This window comes from Anarrhichthys ocellatus, unplaced genomic scaffold (genome assembly GCF_004355925.1).
Source record: "Anarrhichthys ocellatus isolate YVR2014 unplaced genomic scaffold, GSC_Weel_1.0 scaffold104, whole genome shotgun sequence".
Classification (NCBI taxonomy): Eukaryota; Metazoa; Chordata; class Actinopteri; order Perciformes; family Anarhichadidae; genus Anarrhichthys; species Anarrhichthys ocellatus.
Window position 1 is genome coordinate 295536 of NW_022280134.1, and position 12105 is coordinate 307640.

The 12105-nt window shown below is 43.9% G+C and overlaps 1 protein-coding gene across 1 annotated transcript in view; it reads right to left on the minus strand.

Moving 5' to 3' along the window:
* thada (THADA armadillo repeat containing) overlaps window positions 1-12105 on the minus strand; it is a 106524-nt gene that overhangs the window by 44832 nt on the left and 49587 nt on the right. The window contains exons 27-28 of the mRNA XM_031876143.1: window positions 8839-8928; window positions 4113-4244 (exon numbers count right to left, since the gene is read on the minus strand). Coding sequence (XP_031732003.1) covers window positions 4113-4244; window positions 8839-8928 — 222 coding nt within the window. The remainder of the gene's footprint in view (window positions 1-4112; window positions 4245-8838; window positions 8929-12105) is intronic.

Sequence of the window (12105 nt, forward strand, 5' to 3'; positions counted from 1 at the left end):
ATGGTCCATTTAGAGTCAAACAGACCATAAAGCAGGGGATGCTTTAGGGCGGGGCTACCTTGTGATTGACAGGTACCAGAGACGTATACGGCGTCTCTACGTCAGTCCTCCGCAGTCCAAATCTTCGGGCCACTGGTTGCACAAAAACAAGATGGCGATGGCCAAAATGCCGAACTCGAGGCTTCAAAACCGAAGTCCACAATCCAATGGGTGTCGTCATGACGACTACTTCCACTTCCTATATACAGTCTTTGGTTCACATCCGCAAGGGGTCCACGCAGACATTTATGAAAGCAGATAAGTCCACTCAAGCAGAAACCCAATGTAATATAAACAACCACAGCCGCACTGCTGTTACATCCGTGTTAGTTTAGAGTACATTGAGTATAGAAATTATTTATTTTGTTATCGTGGCAGAGGCCAAAGCGATGTCTTCAAATGACTTGTGTTGTTCAAACAACAGTCCAAAGACTTTCAAGCTGAAATGGCAAAAACAGGAGCAAATACTCAGAAGAGAAGCTGAGGGAAGGTTTGGCATTTTTGTTGGTAAAAATACTTTAACTACAAATCTATAAAAATAGTTTGACTCCTTGGCTTAGAGCGAATAATCGACTAATTGTGTCAGCACAAGCTGAAAGCAACGCATATATACTGCACCACTTTTCACCAGGATGACTAATTATTCTACTTCACTGATTTTGATAAATGTATAGATCCATGAGTAGTTAAATCTATAATAGTGAATAAAACATCACGTTTGAAAATGTAAAATAAGTGTCTGCTTTGAGGTATAAACCTGTTGGAATAAAATAGAAATACAACGTTAAAGCTACGATAACTTAAACTGGACGAGAGTCTTCGTTAATAATAACGTGCCAAAGCTGAACTTCTGTTCGTTATTTTAAACGCTGGTGGCCGCAGTTTGACACAGTTTACATTTTGAAATGTTTAAGATTTTTTCACTGTCCTCTGTCAGTGTCCACGCAAGCCCACCAAATGATGATATTGGGAAGAAGTGACAGCAGTCCTTTAGGAAGCCTCACTTTGGTTTATGTGCACCACCGTGCCCTTTCACAAGAAATGAGATATGAGTCAGTGAGGAAAGGTAAGGAGTGAGGCAGGGAGGGCGAGGAGAGATGCCTGGGATGGATATCACAGGACGTAAATCTCATAGAACTATCCTGGGCAGAGGGAGAACGAGGGACATCGGAGGGGATAAGACCGGCTGTTAAGACGTCTGGATTGAAGCAGCCATCAATCATTAGAACAAATCTGTCTGCCCGTCGTCAGCCTCCCCCTCTTTGCCGTCATCATCGTCACTCTCTCCGTCATGACCCGTCCAGGTGTGACACGTGGCAGCGAAGAATGTCAAAAGATCTTGCGGGGGATTGGAGGAATTGAAGACTAAATGCTGTGTGGCGTGATGGGAGTGTGACGGATACAGGGGGAAGAGTTATTAGGCCCCGTGCTCCGTCCTGTCAACGCTGGAGCTACATTTGATCCTTGGAGGTGGCGGGTCAGATCACATGATGAGGAGGAGGACAGCACTCCTCATCAGACACGTCCGCACACGCACCGTGGAAGATGAGCTGTGGGGGTGGGGGGGATGGGGGTCTTGGTGAAGAGTAACACAGCCAGAGCCAAAGACATTAGAGACTGGGTCTATATTTAACATTTCCAACAAGTGGGCTTCATTTGGGTGGATGTGTGTGCGGCATACCTTCTCTGACAGTAAGAGTGAGCCAGCAAGACAGAGCCCAAGCTATCGACCGGTTAGCTGCTCTCACAAGAGGCGGGTTCCAAGAGGAGCTACCTTAAGATTTCACTGCATGACTGATTTGTTGAAGTAAAAAGGCTGGTCAATCAGTGATTAGTGACTAGGAGCAAGTGATTCGGAAGAATTTATTGATTATTTTTCAGGCAGCAACCTCCAGTTCTGAAAAAGTGAAGCTAATGCGGAAGTGCCTTGAACTTGCAGTCTTTCTAATGGCCAGCAGGGGGCGACTCCACTGGTTGTACAGAAGTCTATGAGAAAATGACTAATTCTCTCTTGATTTATTACCACAGTAAACATTGTAAACATGACTTTATGGTCTCAATCTCTAGTTTCAAGTCTTCTTCAATACAACATGATGTTCATTTAGTAAATGATGGTCCATTTAGAGTCAAACAGACCATAAAGCAGGGGATGCTTTAGGGCGGGGCTACCTTGTGATTGACAGGTCACTCAGGCCAAGATGGCGATGGCCAAAAAGCTTTACTGGAGGCTTCAATACCACTGTCCACAAAGCAATGGGTGACGTCACAACGACTACGTCCATTTCTTATATAAAGTCTGCGGCTATTTTAGGCAACTTTGCACATTTGCAGCTCCAAATGGTTCATGTTTTTACAGCCCAGCCCCTCTGTGATCTCACTTCACTTTCCATTCGTCAACTTCTGTACTGTCATTTAGGCAAACAGGACCAACGCAGGGTCGTACATGTAGACAGTGCCGGCAATGTCTATGGGGCGTCTTTTAATAGGCTGTTCGATCCCCGGCTCCTCCACGTCGATGTGTCCTTGGGCAAGACAGTCATGTTAGTTAGTTAGTTAGTCCTGATGGGCAGGTGGCACCTTGCATGGAAGCCTCTGCTATGCTGAATGTGTATGAATGGGTCTGAATGGGTGAATGACATGTAGTGATAAACCATCATGTGGATAAACAGCAAAGGAGCTGTTCAACAATCGGATAAGTTCAGTCAGCTGTAGGAAGGAGCAGCAGACAAACAGGTTTATCATCCAAAAGAAACAACCAAACCCCCCCAAGCGATATCTACTCACAAAGCACACTACAATGATATACTGACATAGCAACATTTACCAACTACAAACACATGCAGTTATAAACACACGGATGAACAACTACCCACACAACTGCTGTTATCTAAAGTGTCAGTGGAGCATTCCTACCTCAAGGTCTCAGCACAGTCCGGGTGTAAAAAACAAGCTGTGTCGAGCACAGCGGACAGTGGTAGAAGCGACATCTCCAAACCTGAGCTTCAATCTCCATGTGTGTTTTCCTTCAATAGCAAAAACCACTTAGCAAATGTGTTATTAGTTATTTTATCCAATAGTGTACAAAAGTATATAATGTAAATTGTACAAATTGTTGTAAAAGACAGTGAAAACACTAACCACGATACTTTTCCCCCTTGTTTTAGACCTCCAGAGCTTTAGGGTTAAGATTGAAAGTAAAAGGTTTAAATAAGTCATGTGGTTGTGTTGGTAAAGGTTTGAGTTTGCATTCGGCCAATGAGGTTCCTCCTCACGCAAGAGGTACAAGCTCCAGTTCTGCAGGTGCGGCAGATGAACACATAATATTTGTGGACTCCTCCATCATCGGAATGTGGAGAATGCAGGCTGGAACCACGGTTTCCCACTTGCCTCGAAGCTTCACTCCCCGGCAAACAGCGAGTTTGGGAAAAAAACTGTTGCAATCTAATCGCCCACCGCGACACAGGCCGGAAACAATACAGAAACCCGCCGCAGAGACTAGACCCGAGACTAGACCCGAGACTAGAGACGTGTTTTGACTCAAGTATGCAGAAACGGACAAAAGGTTTCTTACTTTTAGTCAGTTTTTTTTATTTGGTGATACATGAACTGGATTCTCTGGTGACGTCAGAAAAACAGTACAGACACAAGTTCATGTAAAAGACGAAGAGGCACCTGTGCAAACAAAACACCCAAAAAACACACACAAATGTTTTGACTGCAGGTGTTTTGTCTTGGTGATTGCTCTATACTTAGAAGTTCTGGTTCAGAGAAACCATGTTTTGAGAGGTTTGTCGAGGCTGCGAGAGCAGGTGTGTGACCCTCTCGGGTGCGATAGAACGTTCTCCTGTGATAGAGTTTCTTTTTAGCCTTTATAGAAGCGCTGGAGCCGACTGTAAAAACACTCATCGGTAGTGACGACGCAAGACAGGAGGCCGCTGATGAGGACTCTGACTGCTGCTCTCTCGGAGCAGGTAGGAGATGAAATTCGTCTTCGAGGACCCTTCAACTCTTTAATGATGGAGGGGTGATCTATGATGTATATGTATACATGTGTGTGTAGCACTGACACCCACCTGATGATGAAGGGCATGAAAAGAGCGAGTCCCAGAGGTGAGGAGGATCCGTCCATGGGGGAAGGGTAGAGTCGACTGAGCACCAGCAGGAGAAGGAATAGACTGGGGTGAAGCTTCACCTGACCGCTGACACTAAACACACACAGACACACAGATAAACAGTTAGATTTTAACAGTGCAACACCGTTCGTTGCATTATTCTCCGACACGCCAGAAGGCCTGCCAGCAAAAACGCGCTGCGAAGAATCAAGAAGACAACGAGTGCAACCGGCAGAACGCCATAAACCAACCTCCACAATGCTGAGGAGCGATTGTAATGATCTGTAAACTCATTCTCATGTTCATGGACTACTTTATTCCCTTTATAGAAGCCCTGTAAAGAAAGAAGTCAAGTATTAAATGCATCAAAAATAAACACAGGTGGAAGATCCACCAGTTTCTCAAACATTTAAAAAAAAACGAATCGGCCTTCTTCCCGATAGGTTTGAAGTGCTTTTATCAGGGAATATTTGTGACAGTCACGTCCACTTGCGGAGCCTTCGTGTACGACGCGCACCTCGCGCAGGCTTCACTACACGTATAAAATGAGCTTACAGTCTATTAAGACCAGTGGTGGAAGGCGGATACAGATCCTTTACTGAAGTGCCAAAACCAACTCTGTGAAAATACTCCCCTACAAGTTAAAGTCCTACATCAAAACCTTACTTAGTAAAAGCATAAAGTATTATCAGCATATTGTACTGAAAGTGTGAAAAGTAAAAGTAGTCTGTATTTTTTAGTGTTTTACTCTTATATATGCTGTTTTTTTTATAGATGTTTAAGGTTGTGCTCATATTAACACCTTTATATACTTTTGGTTAGTTCAATCGACAGGAATGCATCATGTTCTATACGATCATATGTTTGTAGCGTCACTGTCCTGTAATAAAACACGTCTCTAAAAAGTTGTTTTCAGCTTTGTGACGATGCATCTTCCAGCTGAACCAAGAGGCTTTTTAAATAGTTTAGATTAGGAAGTAGGAGAATTTTCTAAAAACATAAAAGGAACACTTCACCCCTTCAGTATTCGTCACAAACTTTCAAATTCATTATCAACACATCTATAGAAACGTGGTCATCTGAAAAGTAACTAAATCCGACCGACAAATGTAGTGGAGTAAAAAGTACAATATTAGTAGAAAGTTGCATAAAATCGAAAGACTAAAGTAAAGAACTAGTACCTTGAATGTACGCAAATTGGAGTGTGATGTAACTACACTCTTTACACTAAGATAAGCTAAGCTAGGCTAAGCTCAGTTAAACCAGGCTAAGCTAAGATAAGCGCCTGCTAGCTCTAGCTCACACTGTATTTAGTACATCCCCATAACTATCACGTATAATCAAAATTACAAATCAAAATGTAGCAGGGCTGCATTCCTACACATCTGAAGCCACCCACGCTCCGGTACAGTCATCTCCTCGCCCTCTCTTGAGCTCCCTCTCCTCCTCCATCTAAACCCTGTCGCTGCCAACTGAGTCGCAATGGAAACCGTCCGTCTCTGCCAGCGGTTTCACAGTTTCACTCTGACACACTGGCAGTGAAGGAAGGACGGAGGGAAATGAAGGAAAAAAAACCTCCTGACTACAGTATAAAGACAGGAAAATGACTGTTTGAATATCGGGTATCTAATAGGGAGTAGGGCCATTGCTTTGCCTTCAGATCTGTTTTACTCCTTCTTGTCCCACTGTCAAGAGTCCAGCTCTTTAAAAGGATGAAGTGGAGATCAACTCCCTCAAAAGGTTCAGTGAGTTTTATATCTGATTGAGTACTTTATCTTGGTGTTAATAAAACCACTCAAACTTTAGCAGCATAAATTTAGCAGCATGTACGGTGAAAATATCTACCTATACCAAGGGAAAATATCCCCCTATACCAGGGGAAAATATCCTCCAATGACAAGGGAAAATATCCTCTATAACAAGGGAAAATATCCCCCTATACCAGGGGAAAATATCCCCCTATGACAAGGGAAAATATCCTCTATAACAAGGGAAAATATCCCCCTATACCAGGAGAAAATATCCCCCTATGACGAGGGAAAATATCCTCCAATGACGAGGGAAAATATCCTCCTATGACGAGGGAAAATATCCCCCTATACTAAGGGAAAATATCCCCCTATACCAAGGGAAAATATCCCCCTATACCAAGGGGAAATATCCCCCTATACCAAGGAGAAATATCCCCCTATACCAAGGAGAAATATCCCCCTATACCAAGGAGAAATATCCCCCTATACCAAGGAGAAATATTCTCCTATGACAAGGGAAAATATCCCCCTATACCAAGGGAAAATATCCCCCTATACCAAGGGGAAATATCCCCCTATACCAAGGGGAAATATCCCCCTATACCAAGGGGAAATATCCTCCTATGACAAGGGAAAATATCCCCCTATACCAAGGAGAAATATCCCCCTATACCAAGGAGAAATATCCTCCTATGACAAGGGAAAATATCCCCCTATGACAAGGGAAAATATCCGATCACAAGGTAAAATATCCTCCTATAACAAGGGAAAATATCCTCCTATAACAAGGGAAAACCTCTCCATGCTTCTCATGACTCCATTCAACAATAACACACACACAGAACAATCCGCGGGGACTGCCATACATCTGCAATCTGGGAAATGTAATCGCAGCCCAATTAGTAAGAGGTCCGATGTGTTTAGCGTCACAGTTTAGTCGAGCACAACAGGACAGGATGTGATGTCAGAGAGGCGTGACATATTAGGCCTCGCTGGGATACAGCTGGAGGCAGAAACACTTGATGAAAGAGAGACTCCGCGGCATTTAATGACGATCTCAAATCTCACGTTGAGCTCTTCCGCGAATGTCCGCCCTCTCTCCCCCAAAACTCCTCAATCACCTCCAGTCCCCTGGTGTTTGGTCTAAAGGCTATTTTTGTCGAACGTCTTTTAAAAGAGAGTGGAAACAGAACGCCGACCGTAAGTGTTTGTGTTCTTCATTCAGAAAGCAGTGAAAGGGAAGAAGCCCTAAAGTAAACTAAAGCTTAAGTTTGCCATTTAGTCAACTGGCAGACAAATAAATCAGCGGCTTTGTTTGTGGAATTACAGAAAGGTACTTGGAATCTGATGTGAACGCAGCGGCCGATGAGACTGTTTGAGATGCAGCAAATCACTGCACGGCAGTTTAACATGTGGGCACTGACCTGAAATTGTTTCAGAGAAAAACCTGTTTACGTTTGCTACACTGAGATGATAACAGTAGGAATCTGACAATGTGCGAACAATAAGTAGCCTCCTTAGCTATGAGGCCACAGAATGGAGTCTGTGAGTCAAAGCAAAGGAAGTGACACCAAATATGAAACCAAAAACACTGATGACAGAAATATATAGAAAGAGAGACGCTATGTTTTTTTCACGAAAACTAAAAACACTTATAGCAGCAAGCAGGTATGGAGGAGGAGGATGTGTGAGGTGTTCATTTAATTAATTAGCAATTTTTATTTTATTTTTTTAATCGCCAAAAATACACCTTTTTCAAAGCCAGACACTGTAAAAACGGAACTTATCGTCAACTTTCCGACGGTCCTTGAAGGAATCGTGTGTGAGGAGCTCTTCCGTCAGCAAACATAAGCAAAGCTGAGCTTAAAACAGTGATATTTCATCAACACCACTTTATTCTCATTTAAAGTTTAGACAAAAACATTTAAGCTCTTCGGCGCAACTGGGAAGCCGTGTAAAAGTCACGTGACAGAAATGAACTGCAGGCTGCTAAACAAAGACGACAAGAGGGGCCGTAAATAGATGTTGTAAAAATGTAAATAGTTTATTATGTATAGCGTGTGGTCCCCCCTACCAATATTGGGAACACTTGTGGGCACTTGGAAAAATGTTGGATGCACAGATGCATTTCTGATTTTAGTATTTTCTCTAAATAACTGTTTTTTGAGTTCTTTCTACTTCTAGCCATGACTATGCGGTTTCCATAGCGGTGCAGGACTTTACATATTGTAGTGAAAAAACACTGAGTAAAATGTAACGGGAGCAAACTAGAACTACCGTCAGCCGACTGTTGCAGTTTACATCCACGTCCGTACCGACAAACTGAAACTGCTTGGGGTTCAGATGGTAAATAACCAAAGACCGTGACTATCTTAGTCTGGTTTTAGGTCAAGACAAAGTATGAGTGTTGTATTGTGACCCATTCCCGGGAATGCACTTGTACTCTTGACATCCACAAACCACTAACAGCAGCTCTCCTGCCTCCTGTCCTGCAGCGCGTTGCTACAGTGCGGTCGGGTGGCGTGATGTGTCGAGACGATGTGGGAAGTCGGACGGCCGAGATCTGGTTCCGTGGGAAAATCTGCAAATGTTTTTAACAAGGGGTCGAAGGGAGTGAGGGGAATTGCAAAAGAGCCGGTCTCAGAGAGCGTTCAATTAATTGGATCCATATTAAGATAAGGCCGCCTGGGGAGCTGCTAGTAAAAGTTGCACAAACTTCACCTCTTCCTCCTCGTCTCTCCTGCCAGCACGAGAGAACACCACAGCTTAATAAAACAAAGAGAAAGTGCTCCCATAGGGCTTAAATGAAGGTAAAAATAAAGCCTGTAATGGGACATGGGGGTGTGAAAAGCCATAGCATTGGGCTGAATGTGGAGCGTGCATGCGTGTGTGTGTGTGTGTGTGTGTGTGTGGAGATCAGAGGAGGACCACCTCACCTTTCCACCGTGGCTGCAGCCTCCTCCAGCTGGTTCAGGAGGAACGGATAGAGAGCCGGAAAACGAGTGAAGAACTCTCGGCCCGTCATCCTGATGGAGAGAGACGGAGAGAATAATTAACTTATTAACGGTAAGAATAAGGATTCTCAAACAGCCCCTCTGGAAAGTACACTTTACCTTCTAAATCGTATTTTGGGACTTCCGGGGCTCCGTAGTTTATGGTAACGGTTCCATGCTTAAGTTTTAAGGCTTAAAGAAGTTTATAATAATTTAACACAATTATTTTCGCAACCATGCTACTGGCTATGTGAGGCTCTACGCTAAATGCCAACATGCTCATGAAGTCAATAATGGTATGCTGTTTAGCAGGGATAATGTTTAGCATGGTCATCATTTTAGTTAGCATGCTAAGATTTGCTAATTAGCACTAAACATGGAACAGCTGAGGCTGACGGGAATGTTCATTCGTTTTGTTTTCTATATTTACAGGAATCTGGTCATAAACCAAAGAAAAAGATTATTTTAAAATTTAGACCAGCTGAATGAGCAAAATGAAAAGTCACCAAAGTTACGTCGTTTCATCCTGAGGTGGATGTCTGTACAACATTTCATAACAATCCATTTCCAGACATTTTATGCAAAAGCACAAAGCCTCAAGGTGACCCTTGTCAACAGAGAGCGGCATTAATCGGGAGTACAAGCTGATTTACTTGAATTTCAGCTAAATTAAATGACTCGATAGTCGTGATTAAATTCATATGTTCCTCATAAAAGTGATGCAACGAGAAACAGCAGTGGGAGTGGATGGAGAGAGAGAGCGCACTGATCCTGATAAAGCCTGGTCTTGTGCCAAAGACGTCTCTACCTAAACAAATCCAGCCTCTCTGTTTGCTTCGCCTGATACAGCCGGAAACGAACAGTCACAATTGTGTGTGTGTACATGAACATATACTGGGCCGTGTGCTACGGTCTCGCGTATTCACGCGCACGAAACAGTCAATAAAATGACAACCTTTTATATTTTTAGCGCTGGTGGTCTCGCTGCAGCAACCGCCATTCAGCCTCAGGGCCAATAAAGTTTTGGATTTAACTCTGCTCCGTCTAAATCAAGTCACTCCTGAAGGCGAGAGATCTGGTCTGCCAAGCACATGATCACAAGCCTGGAGAGGTCGCATAAGTGACTGACGCACGCACGCACACACACACACACGTGCACCCACGCCCCCCCCACACACACACACACGCGCGCGCACCCACCCACACACACCCACACACGCCCGCCCGCCCGCCCGCACGCACACACGCACACACGCACACACGCACACACGCACACACGCACACACGCACACACACACACACACACACACACACACACACACACACACACAGGACCTGGTTCAAGTTAGCAGCAAGCACTGTCATGGTATGAAAGTGAGTCGTGTGTGTAGGTTTTAAAGCCCCCTTTTTCAACCTGGATGTGACACACTTGCCTTTTGTGATATAAAGTGTGAGGAGAACTACACACACTCTCACTGCATCGAAGTGAAATCTAAATCTGAACGTTTAAGCTTCACCGTGGCCAACTCAGGACCGTGAATACTGTGTGTGCGCTCCTCACCCTCCTCCGCTCTCTCTAATGAGAGTCTCTCGGCCTGACAAGACTCTGCTGCCTGGAGGTCAAAGGTCGGAGGTTGTGTCGGAGCAGATTAGACAGAGTAAAAAGAGGTCGCGGTCACAGAGGAGGAGGTGTAAGTGAAAAGGCCTGGTCATGTTTGTGGGCTTGCAGCTGTGTGTGTACGTGTGTGTGTGTGTGTGTGTGTGAGCTGCATTACTTTTGATTAGCTGTTGCACAAAGTGAGTTTTCAGAATGTATATGGAGAAGTTTATTAAATCAAATGTGGCGGAGAACAGTAGCTAAGTGCATTAACTAGTGCTTTGTGTACCTAGTTTGTGTATTTGTTATTCTTCTACACCACAGTGTGTCGTACCTTTTACACCTAAACATTTATTGGACAGCTGTAGTTACTAAGATTTTACCTAAATGATTTACTAGCAGTTCCATCAGAGAGATATTTCCCCTCTAAACATCTCGGGTGGGTTTAAATCATAGACTGCATATAAGAAGTGGACGTAGTCGTCGTGACGTCACCCATTGGTTTGTGGACTGTCGTTATGAAGCCTCGAGTTCGGCAGTTTGGCCATTGCCATCTTGACTTTTTGCAACCGGTGAACGGAAGTTACCATATTTGGAATGGGGAGGAGTGACATAGAGATGCCGTATACTGTCAATCACAGTAAGCCCGCCCTAAAGCATACCCTGCTTTATGGTCTATTTGACTCTAAATGTGACCATAATTTACTAAATGAATATCATGCTGTATTGAAGAAGACTTAAAACTAGCGAATGAGACCATAAACTCTTGTTTACAATGTTTACTGAGGTAATAAATCAAGTGAGTAAAGGATCATCTTCCCATAGACTTCCATACAATCCGACGTCTTTTAGCAACCGGAGATGTTGCCCCCTGCTGGTCAGTAGAGAGAATAAAAGTTTTAAGACTCTTCCGCATCAGCTTCTCTCTTCAGAACCGGAGGTTGCCGCCTAGTTTAAATAACTGCTCAAGACCCCAAAAAAGGTAAAAATATAAAATAAAATACACAATATTTCACAAAAAAGCAAAGATTAAAGAAAAGTCAGAAAACAGAATATACATTTTTGTCGCAGACCAACTGTGACAACTGGATAAAACTACGAAGCTGTATATAAAGCAGTCACAACGAGCTCTTTAACTTAAGTGGGAATTTTATCGTTATGTACTTCTGCTAACGTAAAAGAAGGAAAATAAGAAAGCCATGAAAAACATATAAGTAACATTAATGTGGACAGTTATGCATGTGCACTAAGTGCAAAGTGAGGAGTGGAGGCTGGAGATAAAGCTGGAGGCTTCGGTCGGAATGCAGAGAACAATCTTCTCTCTGTCGGCTTTGTTTACGAATGCATTCATCTCAGCGACCATATCGGATCGACATCGATGTGCGGAGGAGCCCGAGCTCAACGGGACGACGATCCACAAGCAAACAGTACGTCTGGACTCTGGAAGTAACGGTGTAAAAATACACAGCTGAAATTCCCCCAGACAGCGAGAAGTTTCGTCCTCCCAAACACACAAAATACACACACAATGCTGTAGATAAACCAGTGTGTGCGTGTGTGGGGGGGGGGGGGGGGGGGCAGCGCCGCAGGCCCACCCGACAAAAAGCACGGGG